This window comes from Dermochelys coriacea, chromosome 2 (genome assembly GCF_009764565.3).
Source record: "Dermochelys coriacea isolate rDerCor1 chromosome 2, rDerCor1.pri.v4, whole genome shotgun sequence".
Lineage (NCBI taxonomy): Eukaryota > Metazoa > Chordata > Testudines > Dermochelyidae > Dermochelys > Dermochelys coriacea.
Genome location: NC_050069.1, coordinates 132647834 through 132665631, shown reverse-complemented (window position 1 = coordinate 132665631; position 17798 = coordinate 132647834). Strand labels below are relative to the sequence as shown.

The 17798-nt window shown below is 41.7% G+C and overlaps 1 protein-coding gene across 2 annotated transcripts in view; it reads right to left on the bottom strand.

The window, feature by feature from the left end:
- Positions 1-17798, bottom strand: part of CDH12 (cadherin 12) — an 867135-nt gene that overhangs the window by 58369 nt on the left and 790968 nt on the right. For both annotated transcript variants that reach the window (XM_038389732.2, XM_043508440.1), the window contains one exon: positions 8183-8370. In XM_038389732.2, coding sequence (XP_038245660.1) covers positions 8183-8370 — 188 coding nt within the window. The remainder of the gene's footprint in view (positions 1-8182; positions 8371-17798) is intronic.

Genomic DNA, 17798 nt, shown 5'->3' with positions numbered 1-17798 from the left:
AAAGGTGCTGGACAGATAGCCTCATGACGTCCAATATTTATCCATAGAACAAGTACAGCATGACACAGGCAGAACAAGCTTCCCCCAAACTGCCACATCTATATTTCACAATTTTGTCATGGAGGGGTTTCAGGATGGGATGGTTGGCCAAGGTTTGAATGAACATAAAATGTGATCTGTTGAGACTACCAACGAGGAAATCAATGCACTCTCATTGGTATGACGTGTTTTTGTAATGTCTCAACAACTGATACAAAAATGGGCTGAGACCACCAACTTTAACACAGACTTCCAAAATATCTGTCGGATGTTAACTGTTTTCTTTTTTTCTTTGTTTCCTTTGTTTTCAGCAACTACTGACTTGCGCTGGATTTGAAATAGTAAAATTAAAGATAAAAGTGACAGGACATGTGGTCTGTTAAGGAAAGTTCCAGCTCCAACACTGTCCTATGTTTCCGATGAGTGTGCAGAACGAGCAGTATGCTAGGAGCTCTCGTCCAAGGGACAGCTAGGAAATGTTAGCAGTTACCTCCAGGATTGATGAGAAGGAACAAGATGTACATATAAGCTCCATTCCCTCACAACAGGGAGAGAAAAAGCAGCAGGAGGAGTTCTTGGTCTTGGGTGGCAGCTTGAGAAGGATCTGAAGCCACATGGCCGGGGTAAAGCAGCCTGGAGATGGTTTGCTTTCAGCCACACACAGGAAGCCAGGAAAAAAAAAGGGGTTGGGGCTTATTGTTTACGTTGCACTTTTGTGGTTTTGATCTTTTTGTTAAGACCCCAGAAAATGTCAAGGACTTTAGACAGAGGTGAAGGAAGTGACCTTGAGCAGAAGAAACAGTTTGATATCTGGACTAGGTGCCAGCTTCCTTTTAGGGACTTCCAGAAGGAATCGGACAGAAGCTCTGCTTCACTCAGTTCACCAAGGTAGACACAGATGCTCAGTAGTACAGGGAAGTAGTGTATTCCAGAAATGGCCTTACAGTAACCATATTATCTGTGCTAGTGAAATAATGGCTGATTTGGTAGTTCAGAATTTCTGGTTGTTTTATAATCATTTTAAGTGTCCCTTTTTTTTGTAGATGGTCTTGTTCATATACTCAGTGGTATGTGATGGCTTACTGGAAGAAGGTTTAGATATTCTGGGAGTTCAGGTGCAAATTCCATAGGTCTGACTCAATATTCATCCTTCTGAGGTAAATAAACATAGTTCCGTAGAGCTTGGTTCTTTCAAGTGTCTCTCGGTACTTGCTGTGGTGATTAAGGATCCCCTATCAGTTCTGGTAAGATTAGGGGTTTGTCTTGATGTCACAGGGAAATATATATTAGAGAGACAAGGTGGCGGACTTAATATTTTTTTATTCGGCCAACTTCTGTTCATGGACCTTGGTCCTCCAGGCTGGGGGTTAGGCACAGGGCTAACAACCCTCTCCTGTAAAAAAACAAATATGTTACGGGAACAGCTACAGAGAAATCTACCATTACTGTGTGTGATGGCCTTCAGGAGTCAATGACCTGCATGATTGCCAATGGTGAAAGATGAAAGGAAGCTACTGGCAGAAAGACTGAAGTGCTCAACACCAAGACAAAAACAAAACTTGTTTTTTGTAATGTACGGACAATGTATGAAACAGGGAAGCTAGCTCAGGTCACAGCAGAGATGAGATGCTACAGCTTACACATCCTGGATGTCCACGAGATGGATGGGATCAGGAAGATTAACAACTGCCTTGGGAGAAACTTTGCTGTATTCTGGATGAGATGATGGACAACACCATAAGGGAGTTGCCAATCTTTTGAAGAAGGAAGTGGAGCATTCCCTGCTTGAATGGAAGTCCATCAGCAGAAGACTTATGAGAGCCATAATGACAGTGATGGGGAAGTAAAGGACAAATTCTACCTTACAATACAAGCAGAGTTAGAGAGAGTACCATGCCACAACCTAACTATTGTCATGGGAGACCTGAAAGCCAAGGTCGGTAAGAACAACACAAAGACAGAGCAATTGGAAGACATGGGTGTGGCATCATGAATGAAAACAGAGAGAGGCTTTTTGATTTCTGTAATATGAATGACCTAGTCATCAGTGGAACCCTATTTCAACATCGTGAAATTCACAAGCTGACATGATGCTCTCCAAATGACAGAGATAAGAACCAGATTGACCATATCATGATCAATGGCAAATGGCGATGCTCACTGACAGATGTAAAAGTGAGAAGGGGTGCAGATTTTGGCAATGATCACCACCTTGTGACCTAAAACTGAGATGTGTGGCCCACCAAACAAGGGGCATAGACGTTATGACATTCACAAGCTAAAGTCCCCTGAAATACAGAAAGCCTTCATTCTGCCGCTAAATAACAGGTTTCAAGCACTTGCAGACGAAGATGAGGGAAATGAAGACGAGGAGATCAACAAGAAGTCAGACAAAGTAATAGCAATTTATTCACAAAGCAATGAAGCCTGTCTAATCTACAGGCAGAAGAGAAGGAAGGAGTGGATTACACCCAGCACATGGAATGCCATAAAAACCAGACTAACCCTGAAGAAAAAAGTTTTAGACAGAAAATACCAGAAGCTAAAGGACAAATGCTGTGGGCAGTATAGAAAGGTGCACCGGGAAGTCAAATGCCTTGTGAGAGCAGACAAATAACATTATATTGATAATCTGGCAACACAAGAAAAGGATGCAGCTGCTCTTGGTGAACAAGAAACAGTCTACAAAATGACATGGCTTATCAGTGGTAAACAGCAGACACCAAGAAACACTCTCATCAGGGATAAACTGGGCCACGTAATAATGGAAAAAGAACAAGAAATGCGCTGGACAGATCATTTCAAAGAATTGCTGAATAGGGAGCCACCTAAAGAGGAAACAAATATCCAGGAGGCAGAAGAAGATCTTGATATCAACATAGACAACCCAACTAAGGAAGAGATCATTCAAGCCATCAAATCCTTAAAAAATGGGAAAGCTCCTGGCAAGGATAACTTGCAGAATACAGAATTGTTCAAGTTAAATCCTGAGTTAGCAGCATCTATCCTGGCCCCTCTATTTACATCAGTCTGGGAAAGGGAAAAAGTGCCCGATGAGTGGACCATTGGGGTTAAAGTGAAGATACCAAAGAAAGGAACTCTCAGTAATTGTAATAACTGAGGTGGTATCACACTTTTATCTGTGCCAATCAAAGTATTGTGTAAAATCATAGTCCAGCATATATCAGAGGCAGTTGATAGCATTCTCAGAAAAGAGCAAGCTGGTTTTCAGAAAGGGCATGGATGCACACAGCAGACTTTCACTCTAAGAAACGTAATAGAACAATGCTTAGAATGGCAACGAAAACGCTACATACATTGCATAGACTTTGAGAAGGCTTTTGATAGCATTCACAGGACTAGCTTTTATTTCAACTTTATACACAGTATTGATCACAGTGAGCTCAATTTTGAAGTGAAAACAGGAGTATGTCAGGGTTGTCATGTTTGCAATCCTCTTCAACATTGCCATTGACTGGGTAATGCAGCGTACAACAGAAGACGTGTCAGGAGGCCTTAAGTGCACACCCTTCTCATCCTTTGAAGACCTGAACTTCACAGATGATCTCACTCTCCTATCACATACCCAATGCCACTGTGCTGGCTGCACAACAATGTAACTTAGGTAGACTTAGTTTTGTAATGTATACTTGCCCTCAGTAAATTTCCCAGACCTGAAGAAGAGCTCTGTGCAAGTTTGAAAGTTTGTCTCTCTCACCAACAGCAGTTGGTCCATAAAACATATTAACTCACCCACCTTATGTCTCTATAAAATGATAGTCACTATCTATGAAACAGACACATTTATGTGCATAGAAATGAATAATTGTATGTTTAACTACTAATATTTATGAATTGTTTAAAAAGCTGATTGATTAGGATGTTGTTTTTAAGCCATAAGGAATTCCCCCCCTACACACACTTTTTAGCTTCATTGCTTTCATTTTCCTTGGAGCTATTCCTATACCAACCACACAGTGGTGCTAAATGCCAATAGAAGCCTCTGACTTGCAGAATGTAACAATCTGTTTCTTGTTTATAGAATGATCATTGTAATAACTTAGCTTATACACCAGATCATATCTTGAAGCTAAATGGTCAGCAACTCCATTCTGAAATTTAAGATGTGCACCTATTCCATATGAAAACCATTGGCTTACAAAATCCAGCTAGTGCCAGAGAAGCACAAAACTCCCTCTCCTTGTCAATTCACTTGGAATACTGAAGAGAAAAACCTGGCTTGTGTCCTTTCCACCAGCAAATACAGCTTTGCACCCAAACAAATTTACAAAGATGTGTTCAGCAAGACATTTTTCATTTTCATATAGAAATTGCACCATTTAAAAGAAAAAAGCTTTATGTGGTGAAGGAGAAGTTCTACCATGGGGAATTTTTCATGACAAATAAAAACAAGTTTTACGAATAGCATGACTGTGTTTTGATACAGCTCAGTGCTGAACTACAGCAGTGGTCCAGAGATGTTAATAGGCTGTAATACAGGAAGCAGAGAGGGGAAAGCAAACTGGCTTTTTAAGCAGACAATAATTGTTTTAGTTAAGTGGTGGTACTGAGCAGCTGCTTCAGCAAATTGTGATATTTTTAGTCAAATAGTTACTGGAGTCCTAAAGATGAACTTGAACATCAATAGGTCCCAATTTAGCAAAGTACTGAAGCATATGCCTAACTTTAAGCATTTTAAGTAGTCCTGTTGAATCTGAGAATGTACTTTGAACAGTTTTAATGTTGAGCTTCACAACAACTAGGCCCACGTGAGTAGTCCCATTGACTATATCCGTAGTGAGTGTAACACACAGTGTGTCAGATGTCTAAGGGCGTTGTGAATGCTCAGCACCTCTGAAAATCAGGACCTAGAGCAGAATCCAGCAAAAAGAGTTGAGATTGTGCTTAATTTTAAGCCTCCAGGTATTCCACGGAAGTCCACTAAATAAGTGTCTTGATTTAAAATACATAAATAGATAAAGTTGCTGATAAAATTCATGAATAATTTTACAGGCTATGTGATGGTCCTTTAACAAATATGTTCCTTAGTGTAAAGACTAACTAGTATGAAAGACTAGTGTGTTTGCAAGGGATTTCATTGTGCACATAACAATACAGTAACTACTAGTATCCCAGACAGAGGCAATGCAGATATGTTGCTTGGCTTGTACTGAGAATGCTCAGTAACGTCTGCTGCACTCTTTCTCTCCCCCTCCCACTATCAGCAGGTAGGAGTCTGCATAAAAAAATGCAGATGAAGAGCCTAATTGCTATATTTCATAGGAACAATGCTAAGCCAAACTTCAACATGGAATATATCAGCACCCTTTTACTGGGACAATATTCCAGTTAAAATACTCATTCCTGAAAATAAATAGAGACTGTGTCTTACTCCCTGGTCACAGCATATGTGTGCACTCATTATAACAACTAAGGGAGCAGCAAGTTTTCCGCACATCTAAAAATCATGTTGTTCTTATTTATGACCCCCTCCAGTAAAGCAGCTAAATCAATGCACAACTTTAAGCTTGTGAATCTTTAAGCACCCGAGCCACTGAAGTCTGAAGGGATAAATCAATGGGAATTTTACCTGAGCAAAGTCATACAAAGGGCAAAATGCAGGATCAGGGCCTATGTAAAGGCATCCTTCATTGGAGGGCCCTGCACTCTGAAATTATTCCTTTTGCATTACTTCATACTACAGAGCCAGAATTCTTGACCTTCAAAGTCTATCTCTAAGTTCAGGCTCTTTCTGATGGGGAAGATTGAGAGGGGATAGGGTAGGGTTTTTTTTTGTTTTTGTTTTTGTTATCCTGTTCAGTGCCAGAGTTCCGTTGCTTGCATTAGGTAATTTTGATTGGCCAATGTATTACAGTGGGGATGTTTTTATTGTTGTAAATGCATTCAGAAGATAAAAGGTAACAGGTTGACAATGCAAAGGCTAAAATAAGTAAATACAGCAAAAATAGTATGGAGACCCACAAATAATCAGATTGAGGATTTACCTGTGTCCATGATTTTTTTTTTTTTATGAGACATTACCTCTTCCTCACAAGCCAGTCTTGAAGTAAAATTGGCTGAAACGTGGAATTTCCAGTTTGTGGGAAATTCTTTATTTTTCAAATTTGTCTTTGTTTCATATTAGAATAAATCCATTTTTTAAAAAAAATTCCCATGAACCAGAAATCCCCCCAACGCACAATTCTGTTTCGGAAACACCAACAGATGGTGTTTCCGGAATGAAATCAGCTGAAGGAAAATCTGCTGAGAGCTGCTGAATGAAATTGACATTCTTGTTAATTTCACTGCTGCCCCAGAACCCTAGGCTCTGGGCTCTAATAGCCCCAAGAGCTCTGGCTAGGGTTCTCAGGGCTTTCAGGATCCTTGCTGTGGAGCTGGGAGCCAATCCCCAGTTGGAGCTTGGGCTGCTATGACTTTCAGGAGTGATGGTAGCGACATGGCAGGCCTCTCTGTCCCAGAGCTGGGGTGGGGGGGGGGAAGGAGAGGGAGAGCCTGGAGGGATGGTAAATGTGCAGAGATTGAGTGGCCAGGCTCTTTGCCTTTGCAGTCTTCAAGGAAACCTTTTGTCAATTTCACTGTGGAAGTGAAATACACAAGAACCTTACAAAAGTGCAGTCAAGGAGCCATCCTTCTTGACATCCCTCCTCCCCCCAATAAAATAAAATGAAAAATGAAATTTGTTGGCCAAACTGAAATTCTCTCAGAGAAAAAAATTAGTTTTGTGAAAAGGGGACATTTTTCATCAGAAAATTGCAAAAGAAAAAAAAATTGATCACCTCTACATGGAAGCAATTTAAGATGTTATCTACACTGGACTTTATGTATGTATGTATGTATTTATTTATTTGCACTAGTGCGGTTGCATCCGTGAAAACCCTTTTACGTATGTGTTGCTCCGGTTGAGGGAGGAGGAAATCAAATAGTGTAGCCTATCCCCGCTTCAAACGTTTTTGCACAAGTGCAGTGTGTATACACTGTAGTGCATCTGCATTGCTGAAGCTACAACTATGTGCAAACTACTCTCCTTTCCCTCACACACAGCATAGTAGAGGCTTACAAGCAAACCCAGGGCCAGGGAGAATTTAATCTTATCTAAAGCCTACTATGCCTGCTCAATTTTTTTTCCCCAATCAATCGTTTATACTCATTATTGGTTCAAACTTGGCATCTGGTGGCCCTCACTGTGTTTCCACAAGTGTTACCATTCAAAATGTAGTTGTTTTTCAAGTATCTGCTGAGGCAAAAGGGTAATCAGAATTTTCCTTAAGAGATAGATGTAATTTTTCCAATAATTCATCAGTTAAAAATGACAAAAGAGATTATATCCAAACTTTTGCAAATGAAGAAGGAAAAAAAGGGTGTCCTGGAAATAACTAGGTATGGAAATGAAAGCTTGAATGTAATGCCACAGTGGCCAGTAAGAGAGGAAGTCCCACAAGGTGGAATGGCCCTTTAAGTTATGTAGTCTTAGCCCCAGCTGTGGCTGATTATCTACCTCCCAGGTGATGGGCTTGAAGCCAGGTACGGATTATAAACTGCAGATGACCTGCTCCTTCCATTAAAGATTAAAAAAAAAGATTATAATGGAAGAGAGACCAGCAGGGAGCAAAACACCATGGTTGAAGAACTTGGAAAGGGGTTCTCTACGCCAGCTAGGTGGAAGACCTGGTAGGAGAAACCTGTGGCATAGGAAGAGGCAGAAGCCTTATTGTGAAGAGGCTATAAAACTCATCTTTTATAAATTAATAAAGTAAAACAATGTCAAAATCATAGCAAAATGTTTTGATTGACCTGGAATTCCATATTTTCCAAAATTTCATATTGTGGGGAATTTTCGCTTTTTGTTCTGAATTGGAAGTATTTTTTTAAAATGTCAAAATGAAGTATGGAAATGTTGGTTCCTGATCAGCTCTAATAATTAATACATAAACAAAACTCATGCATCACAGGTCATTGTTGATTGTGTGTGACATAAGAGGTGAAATTCTGGCTCCACTGATGTCCATGGGGTCTTTGCCACTGATTTCAATGGGATTAAGATTTCACCCAAACGTCACATATCACGTTTAGTTGTATGATTCATTTTAAAATTTCAGCCACTAGATTTTTAGTAAATTAATACCTTTTTCAGTTTGATGATCCCTTCCTGGGTGTTCTCATCTGTGGTGATGTCAAATAAATTCCCTCCATCTCCTGGGACGATGTTGTATTCAATTTCTGCATTTTTCCCAAAGTCAGGATCCACAGCTCTGATTCTTCCAATGGCTGAACCGACAAGTGAGGACTCGGGTACTTTCAGATGGAAGATACCTGACAGAAAGTGTTAAAAAATAATTTTGGGGCGTTAACACAATACACCTGATCAGGAAAAAGCATCCTGTATCAAAATAAACCAGTCTTTGTAAAGATGATGTGCTCACAACAAGATCAGGTTAGAAAAAGACATGTAGCGTGACAAGTTAAACATGGCACAGTTAAGTTCTCAGAGCCCCAAATATGGATTTACGAACCCTGGAGAGCTTAATTGTATGTTTTAATCATATGCCTACATAGTTGACCCTTTTCAATTTGTAGTTAGTGCATGTTTATGAGCATTTCTACATAGTCTGTTGAAGATGTTTTAATTAATGCAAGCCCTGTGGCCCGAAGACTTAGACTGAAAGAACATCACTGTAGTCATCTGTTGGTGAAATGGGAGTGTCCCAGAGGTGCTTTAGAGCTAGGACTTCACTGGCTAGGGAGCTGGAGAGCTGACATCTGTTTGAGAGCAAAGCGAGTAGGTAGAAAGGGCCAGGCCTCCTTTTACATTTCAGTTTTGTGATGGTTTGGGGCATTATGGTTAAAATTCAGTTACATTTTGAGTATGGGGAATAACAAAATGGAATTGACATAGTTGGGAAATGCAAGGCCAAGACACTGATATTAAATATGCCTGGGCTCACCCTAACTGACACTGCTGTCAGGCACTATTGGGTCAGGGAGCCTGGATAGAGCAGAAGAAGAGACAGAGACAGTCATCTACCTATTGGGAGAGCCTGTCTAGTGGTAAGGGCTCTGTCAAAGTCCTAGATCTCAATGATCTCTCTTTAAGAGCTGAGCCAAGCATGCTGTACTGTGGAGTGTGCAGATTGGTAGCAACTTCAAGGCAGTAGCAGCAGCATGGTGGTAACAGATGGTACAGGGCAGCAGTGGCAGTAAATGGTGCCAAGTGGCAGCAGCAGCAATCGTTCTGTGGTGACAGATGTCTCAGAGTGTTGGTGGCTCCTCTGAGGAATGGATGGCGTGGAGCGGCAGCAGAGATAGGCAGCTTGGTCTGAAACCTCAGAGAAAGCAGCAGCATACCAAAGTGATTCTGGGGTGGGCCTCCCTACCTAGCAATTAAAATAGAAATCATCCCCAACTGAGTTAGTTAATTGGGCCTCTAACCAGCCCCACAGCACTGATCTACTAGAATCCTTGAACTTCTCCAACCTAGGGCAGCTAATCATGAATGGGGATCTGGGGAGGAAGGCAGTGGCTAAAAGACATCAGCCACTCCCAATGGCCAAAGAAGGACTGAAGTTGGGATTACTGTTAAGACACTTTAGAAAATAGAACCTGGAGTCTTTTACTTCTGCCAACACCTGGCAGAATATTTAATATAATGTTGTAACAGCTAAATTTTGTTTTGTTTGGAAAATTGGGTAGAGTTTATCCATCCATTTCACAATAATGGCTAATGGAAAAATATAGCTGCACTAAGATTTAACCTTGTCACCTTAAATACTAGTGGAATACCATATTCAATAAATAGGGCAACAGATTCTTTACAGTGGGAAAAAAAGTCAGATTGTGTGTTTTTTTTTTTTCTATTTGTCCATGACATTTTTTTCTGTCCGTGCTTTCTGGCCTCTGTCCCATGGTGCTCAGCCTAGCTTCCCACTCTGGGCATTGTGACCTGATGCACCAGGTCACACCACCACTCAGGTTTGGTCAGGCCTCCCTCTGTCATGACAGGGAGGGATGGGGGCAGATCAAATCTGAGCCCGCACTCCTGTTAGATTACAATGTCTGGAGCAAAGACCATTCCCACAGGAAGTACGAGTGACTCGCCAATTGTCCCCTACCATCATGTCTGGGCTGAGATTAGGGTTGTGGTGCCAGGAGCAGAGAGTGCTGAATAGCATGGTTGGTGCCCCCATGGTGAGATGAGGAGGAGGACATTCCTTATCAAAATCCGGCAGCAATCCCAGCACATGTATGACTCTTACTAAACTTACTGTGACTTCTCTGGGATTTTTGCTAAAAATCGGCTCTACGAATAAGTTATGCAATTTCTAGAGCAAAACAAACAGCTTTCAGGTATTAAAATATGAGCCCCCAGAGAGTGCTCTTTCTAAAATGTTAAGGCCAGACTTATAAAGCTCCATTTGTACACACCAGGGGTTTTATTTTGTTTTTCATTTGAAAAACCAGACAACCATGAATCAAACTTCAATATTCATTCATAATCACACCCACTTGTGTATGCCTATGCAAATTTTGCTCTCACATAAAAAGGTGGCTTGGAAGGAGGCCAAAAATCTTAATTAATATACCTTTCATAAAAGGGCTTCTGAATGCATTAATTCCCCCTAACAAATGTCGTAATCCTGCTTCCCTTGAAAGCAATGGGAGTTTGGACATTGATTTCAGCAGGAGTAGGCCAGTAATCAGGACTATGAGGCTTAACTTGAGGCATTGCTGCTTGACTGAAGAGGAAGACATATGCCTATAACATTAAGCTTTAGCTTGTCTGCTGCATTATTATTATTTTTTACCTTTCAACAAAACCAAAAGAAGTTTTGGCTTTTGTGTTTTTTATGATAGTGCTTGAAGCATGAAAATGGCAGCAGCCTAAGGGCCACTATAGCTATAGTAGATACTGCATAAATACAGAGTAGTAGATGGCCCCTGCCCTGAGAAACTTACAATCTATACATACCATCCAAACCCAGAGTGGCGGACGGGGTATGACACAGAAAGTGAACTATGAGAGGGTGACAAATATTATGTTAGTGAAATGATTTTTTGGGGGGAGGAGTTAAGTTAGGAGGGAGACCAGCTAAAGGAAAAGGAAAAGGGGAGGGAAGAGAAGGGTAAGGGAATGGTCAGGGGAAAAGAGGGGAAGGTATGGAGTGAAGCTCAGGTGTAGAGAGACCACTGGGGAGGGGAAGGAAGAAGGTTGGAGCAAACAGCCAATCAGCACAGGGCTGATAAAGACCACTTAAAACTGTTGAAAGTTCTCTGAATAATGTCTAAAGGTCCCTGTTCTGGCCGCCTGTGATCCTACAAGTTGCAGAGTCTGGGTGGCTCCTCTCTGCAATTTTTCCCCATAGATACATGGCTGGGGCATTGGTCCTAGCCTGGGGGTGTGGTGGAGAATTCCCCTGCATGGTTCTGGGTCCAGGAGAGTGCTGGAGAGGCAGGGATCCTAGTGTTAATACATTTTAGTGAAGCCAAGCGCCTCTCTATGCATTAAGAATAGGGGCTCAGAGCTCTTTGAGTTGGTGGCACTAAGGTTCAATCATAGCATGATACTACAATATGTCTGCTGAAACTAATTTGCAACTTCAGGAGTTCAGTTCAGCAGACCCATATTGGTCTGGTTCACTTTATCACTACCCTGACACTCAACAGAACTGGGAAGTTGCTGGAGACTAGTTGCGCTGGATCACCCTCTTGCAACTCTCCCACTGTTTTTCTTTTGGCTTATCGATGTTTTGCGTATGGCTCTTTACATATGCAGACAAATCAGACCAAACCAACAAACCTTTAAGTAAAAAAAAAAGGTGCCAACATAGGCAGCTTTGACTACATATGATATAAGCCTATGGAGCACTTCCCCAAGGCAGAAGTTCAGTCACTCTTGACTGGAAAGGGCTAGGTCCATTCATAGCCCACCTAAAGGCAGGCTAGGAGACATTCACAGTATTGAGAGAAGCTGGAGGGCTCCCTGCAGGAGAGCCACCTCCTATTGGTTTTTAAATGCACAGTACATTTGGTGTCAACTTATTCAGCTTTGCAAAATTTTGCAAAGAGAAACATTCTCAAGGGAGTCCACCAGCGCTACTAGATTAGGAACAAACCTTTGCTCTCTTGTGAGTTAGGAACACACCAGTAATTATTCATATCTGTATTGTGGTAGATACATTATTTGCTGGCCTACTTGAGGGGGTACTGTGTAATTACGCACTGCCTGCCTTCTCTCTTCCTCTCAGGAGGCATGGGTATGAGGACACAGTCTGGCTTCCGTGATTAAGAGAGAATCCCCAAGTGTAAAAAATTAGTTGGGTCAGCGTCCCCATTTGGTACATTTGTAGTATGCATTAACTAAGTAGTAAAAGGTTGCTCAGATACATTTCCACTATTTTTTTCCACTTTTGACGTAACATGCTGAGCTGTTTTTCAGCAGGAAAAAAATAATGAAGCAAATAACAAGAAATGTCAAGTCAGACTAGGCTCAGCTATTTCTTAGTGGTACCTCACTGATTTAGATTAAGGAGTAAATTTTTTAAAGTAATGTACAGGAGGTACAATCACAAATCTTATTATTAGTTAATGAGATTTGAGCTCCACATGGAAAGTTATTGCTAAAAGAAAAGGGAAACTTGACATCGACCAACAGGGTTTTATTTATTGCACCCCCACTTAGCTTTAACTCTGTTACCTGAGTTTTTCCCAAATATTTATGGGGAATATCACAAAAATCATTGTTGCAGCATTGCTCTGTACATTCACAATTTTAACAACCATAAAGCAAAGGAACACAAGATCCTGAATTTCCTCCCTCTTTCCCGAGTAGATATATTCTTAGTGAGCTGAAATGTACCCAGATTAATTAAGAATAAAACATTTCTTGATCAAATATTGTGCCTGGTTGTAAAGTGCATGGGACTTATACAGAGTCAAAGAAACTCTACATTACTCATTTCAGATTGTTTAGGCTACATCCGTTTATTTTCAGTAACCTGGCATTTTATCAGTTCCAGAAGTATAACAGCAGTAAAGCTAGGGTCATTCAGATTCATTTGAAATCTGAAGCAATCTTCAACTCTACCAGAGTCAGATCCCTGCAAATGTACTATGTAACTACGCTTCCATCATGCTCCCATAACAGTTCCTTCATAGCGTGTGGAAGTGCTTAATGGTACTACCTTGAGAACATACTTCTAAAGTAATACCAATGAACACAAATAATGTAGATTTCTGCGAACACAGGAAAAAAGCATCGGCAGAGTATAACTTATGAAAACAAAACTTCCCATTTTTTTTTCATTTTTTTTCTACTTTGTAAAGAAAAAATGTGGATTAATATTGGATAATAAGGACTGCTTGTGAAAAAGACTAGAATGACTATTCAGGGAGAGATCTGGTCTCTCTTTAGACTATAATGTTCCACTGTAATGGATTTGCTATGACACCTTTCTTTTGGTAAATTGTTATTTTCGGTTCTGCCTGTATATAGTCCTACATGTATTCACTGCACAACTATATTGAAATCAACCTGGATTAGCAGTCTGTTCTGCCTATTCCCTAACACTCTGGAGACCTTTTGTGGTCCTCCAGAGCCAAAATGAAACATGGGACAAGCACAACAAACAAGCTTATGCAGAAAGTAGTTACACTAGAAAAGCATTTGTCACAAATGGGCAGTCCCCCAGGGCTATGGAGAATAGGGCCTGACAGGAGAAACATACTGATTTCAGAGCAATCTGATTTCCCGTGCTTTTTACCAGTAGCAGTGGGGGTGGGGAGAGGCAGAGGTGAAAGTAAGCCAGTCCGGTCCGGTACGGAGTACCAGTAAAAAAATGATGCAGTAGTGTACTGGCAAATAAGTGGAGCATTCAGTACTGGTTTACTTTCACCTCTTGTGGCTGAAGAAAAAAAGTTCAAAGTAAAAGCTAATAAAAGCTTGGAAAGGGAAAACTCACCATCACATTTGTTTGTTGTTTCTCTCCCTCTCCTCCTCCAGCCAGGCTGCCTGGGCTAGGCTCCCAGTTCCCCCACACTCAGCAGGGGCTGCAGGGGCTCCCCTCTAGCTTGTAGCAGGGAGCAGGGGGACTGGCTGAGGGAGAAGCCTCCCCAGGTAGCCTGCTGCCTGCATAAGAACAGTTTAAACTTAGCTGTTCACTCCGCGGTCTGAACCATGGGATTTGGGGCTATTTCTGGCATCCTTGTTAATTTCACTCAGGGTTGTTGCTGGGAGCAGGGGAGGAGGGGTTGTGTGAGACCAAGGCAGGGGCAGAATACAATAGCCATTTGGCGGCATAGCTTAAATCCAGAGGTGGTAAAAGCCAGTGGAAGGGGAAAACTCACTGTCACATTGGTTTCTCTCCTTCCTCCTCCTCCAGCCAGGCTGCCCAAAGCGGCTAGGCTCCTCGTTTCTCCCCCCACCCCAGCAGGGGCTGCAGGGGCTCCCCTCTAGCTTGGAGCAGGGAGCAGGGGGACTGGCTGAGGGAGAAGCCTCCCCAGTATACCTGCTGTCTGCATAAGAACGGTTTAAATTTAGCTGTTCACTCCTTGGTCTGAACCCTGGAATTAGGGGCTGTTTCTGGCTTCCTTGTTAATTTCACTCAAGGTTGTTGGGGCGGGAGTACCAAAGCCTGGGCAGTTCTTTTCTGCTCCCTTGATGAGGCAATCTTCAATAATATAATACACAAAAATACAATCAAAATCAGGAACTATTTCCAAGTTCAAATCTATCCCATTCCCTCCCCAGCAGAAGATTATGGTTGGATGTCCAAAATGTTTGCAAATCCTCTGTGAAATGTTTAAAAAAAAAACATGGAGAACATGTGGGAAGATGTGTTCTGATGATCAGGGTTTGTTTTGGGCAAAGCAATTTTGGTAAAACAACTAAAGAGTCACAGGAAAAGCAAATAGCCCCATAGACAAAACCACAAAGGACTGGAGGAGAAAACTGGATATTCAGGGAAATTATTGTGCCTCCTTTGAAAGAAATAATAGTTTTCATTTCACCCTCTTTATATATTGAATTAAACACCTGAAATGTCCTTAGGACATAGGGGCTCAGATCTCTTTTTGTTTTGTGGGTATCGGTGTCCTGCAGAGTGCGGAGGCTGAAATTGACAAAACTTTCTCTAAGTATCTTGTATATTTCATGGCAGCTATTCTAGTTGTCCTTCATTCACCCCGCTCTTCCCCTACTAATAGCCACCCATTGGTGTGCCCCCTGTACCTCTGCAGCTAACACCTCAGGAACTTCTGCTTAATCTGTGCTTCTTAATGGCATTTTGCCCCGGGGGACTGTTGGTCTGATTCCTACCCTGAAGAGCTATCTTTTCTCAGAGATCCGTCCATACTGGACATAAACATTTAGAACATACCTGGAATAAGAGTAGATTTAGATCTAGCTATTAGATCTAGCAAGTCAGATATCAAGGATTGTTTAATCTCCCTCCCAGGCACATAAAAGTGTGCAAGGGGCACACCAATGAGTGAAATTAACAAGGAAGCCAGCAATAGCCCCGAATCCGTGGTTCAGACCCTGGAGTGAAAAGCTAAATTTAAACTGTTCTTATGCAGGCAGCAGGCTACCTGGGGAGGCTTCTCCCTCAGCCAGTCCTCCTGCTTCCTGCTACAAGCTACATGGGAGCCTCTGCAGCCCTTACTGAGTGCAGGGGTTGGGGGAATGGGGAGCCTAGACCCGTTAGCAGCCTGGCTGGAAGAGGAGGAGGGAGGACAAGGAGAAAAATGTGACAGTGAGTTTTCAGGCTTATTCCAATAGTAAAGTTTTATTACAGACAGTATTGGTAGTAGTAATAGTAGCTTTATTTTCTATAGCTAAGTCATTCAATAATAGGGATCCATGAAGTATGTAGGAGAGGTGGGTTGCTTGTGTTTGGACTATACGGGTAAGAAATGTAACTTACTTCCACCCCTGGCCATGACCCTTCTGCCTGAGGTCCCGCCCCTTCTGGGGGGTGGGGGAAGACTGGGGGCTGTACCGGTAAGAGCTGTATTTTACTTTCACTCCTGGGGAGAGGTGAATGGCTGGGTCTTGTGAGGAGAGCGGCAGTGCAGAAATTCAGCACATGCCTTTCTGTAAAGTGGCTAAAGATACAGATTTAGCAAGAAATGCTTTTGTATAAGACTTGGTCCATGTAATCAGAGATAGGTGCTGACTTTTGTAAAGGGCAGGTGATTATGGGGAACTATCAGAGGTACATCAGATCAATCCATTTCTGTTCTCAATCGGCTCTGGGTCAGTCTTTAGCTATTTCTCCATTTGGTCACATTTAGCCAACTATAGCCATGAAGTGGTATGATTTAACCACAGTACAAGCCATGTGTAGTCAGGCCAGTGAGAGTCCAGACTTCCCCATAGCACCCTATCAACATCCCTCAACCCTATCCTGGCTGAAATTTGTAATAATGGTGTGAGATCCATTAGAGTCAATGCTGGTGGACCTTGCAAATCAAAGTTAGTGTGTCTAACCACAGGTCTATATAAACAGTCAATCTCAGCTGAGTTTGCCTGAAATTCAGAAGTACATAGCCAAAAACCGCTTCCCAAAACCAGTGATTCTCTAGTTATGATACAAGGAGTTCAGGAATGTCTCAGGCTGCAGGCACAAAAGAGAGGCAAAATAGTTTTCTATACCACAGCTGTCAATAGCAGAAACTGACAACCTATCCAGTTCTTATACTATGTTGTGAGTATGCAGAAGAATGGCAGACTGAGGAGGTATTTGCAGAGTTCATGGAAAAGGGCGGCGGGGGGGTTCGGAGCAACTTTGTTACCACTGAAGATCTTAGGCCTAAAGACTAATGAAGAATCTCAGCTGGCCCCCAAAGACACTGACAAGGCCAAGTGAGGGATGGGAATACAACCACCTGCTACATCTCACCCAGAAAGCTTCAAAAGCAAGGGATGGGATCCCAGATGTTTCTGAGAGAGGGGCAGGGTTGTGTGAGTGAGGAGAGAACAGTGATGTTTGACTGAAACTCAGCCCAGGTATGCAACACTTTTGGCTCAGTTGGGTTAAGCTTCACTTTCTGAGTCCCAAAACTAGGTGAGTTCTGATGTGTTTTGGTTTTCCTCACAAATATTTTTCTATACGTGGAGTTAGTGGATGTGTCTCCACTGATTTCTAGTCTGGATTTGGATCAGAGCCTTTATGTCCAGTCAACACGTGGTATGCCTGCCAGAAAAGTTGTCATCTATGATAAGAACAATGGCCTGAGATCACCATTTCATTTCACAAAAACCAGCAAACAGCCATTAGATGGTATTATAGCCAAGTCACGAACAACAGAGGCAGGATCCATACTGTCTTTCAGCAAAATGGCTATAAATCTCATTAACAAAGCTTTAGTCATCCACAAAAGTGCTTTTATGTGTATAAAATTATCCTTTCCTGCTGTTTCTTCAGCTATATTTATTTTAGTTTTTCTTTTAAAAAGTAACATCTAAAGCACTGTTTGCTCACTATTAATGCCATGTAATAGACAACCTACAAGAAATCATTCCTACTGTAGCTTTTTGTTTGATTAAGATCTCATTTGTTGTTGTGGGATGGAGATTGTATATTTGTTTGGAAGAATTTTCAATTTATTATGAACCTTGAAAAGCTAATGTTCAAAAGCAACCTCATTGAAAAGAGAACCATCCCTTGAAAAAATAAAACGAAAACAAATATTGTGCTTCTTGTTAGCTTAACCCACCAAGACATCTCAATTATTCAACCCAGAAT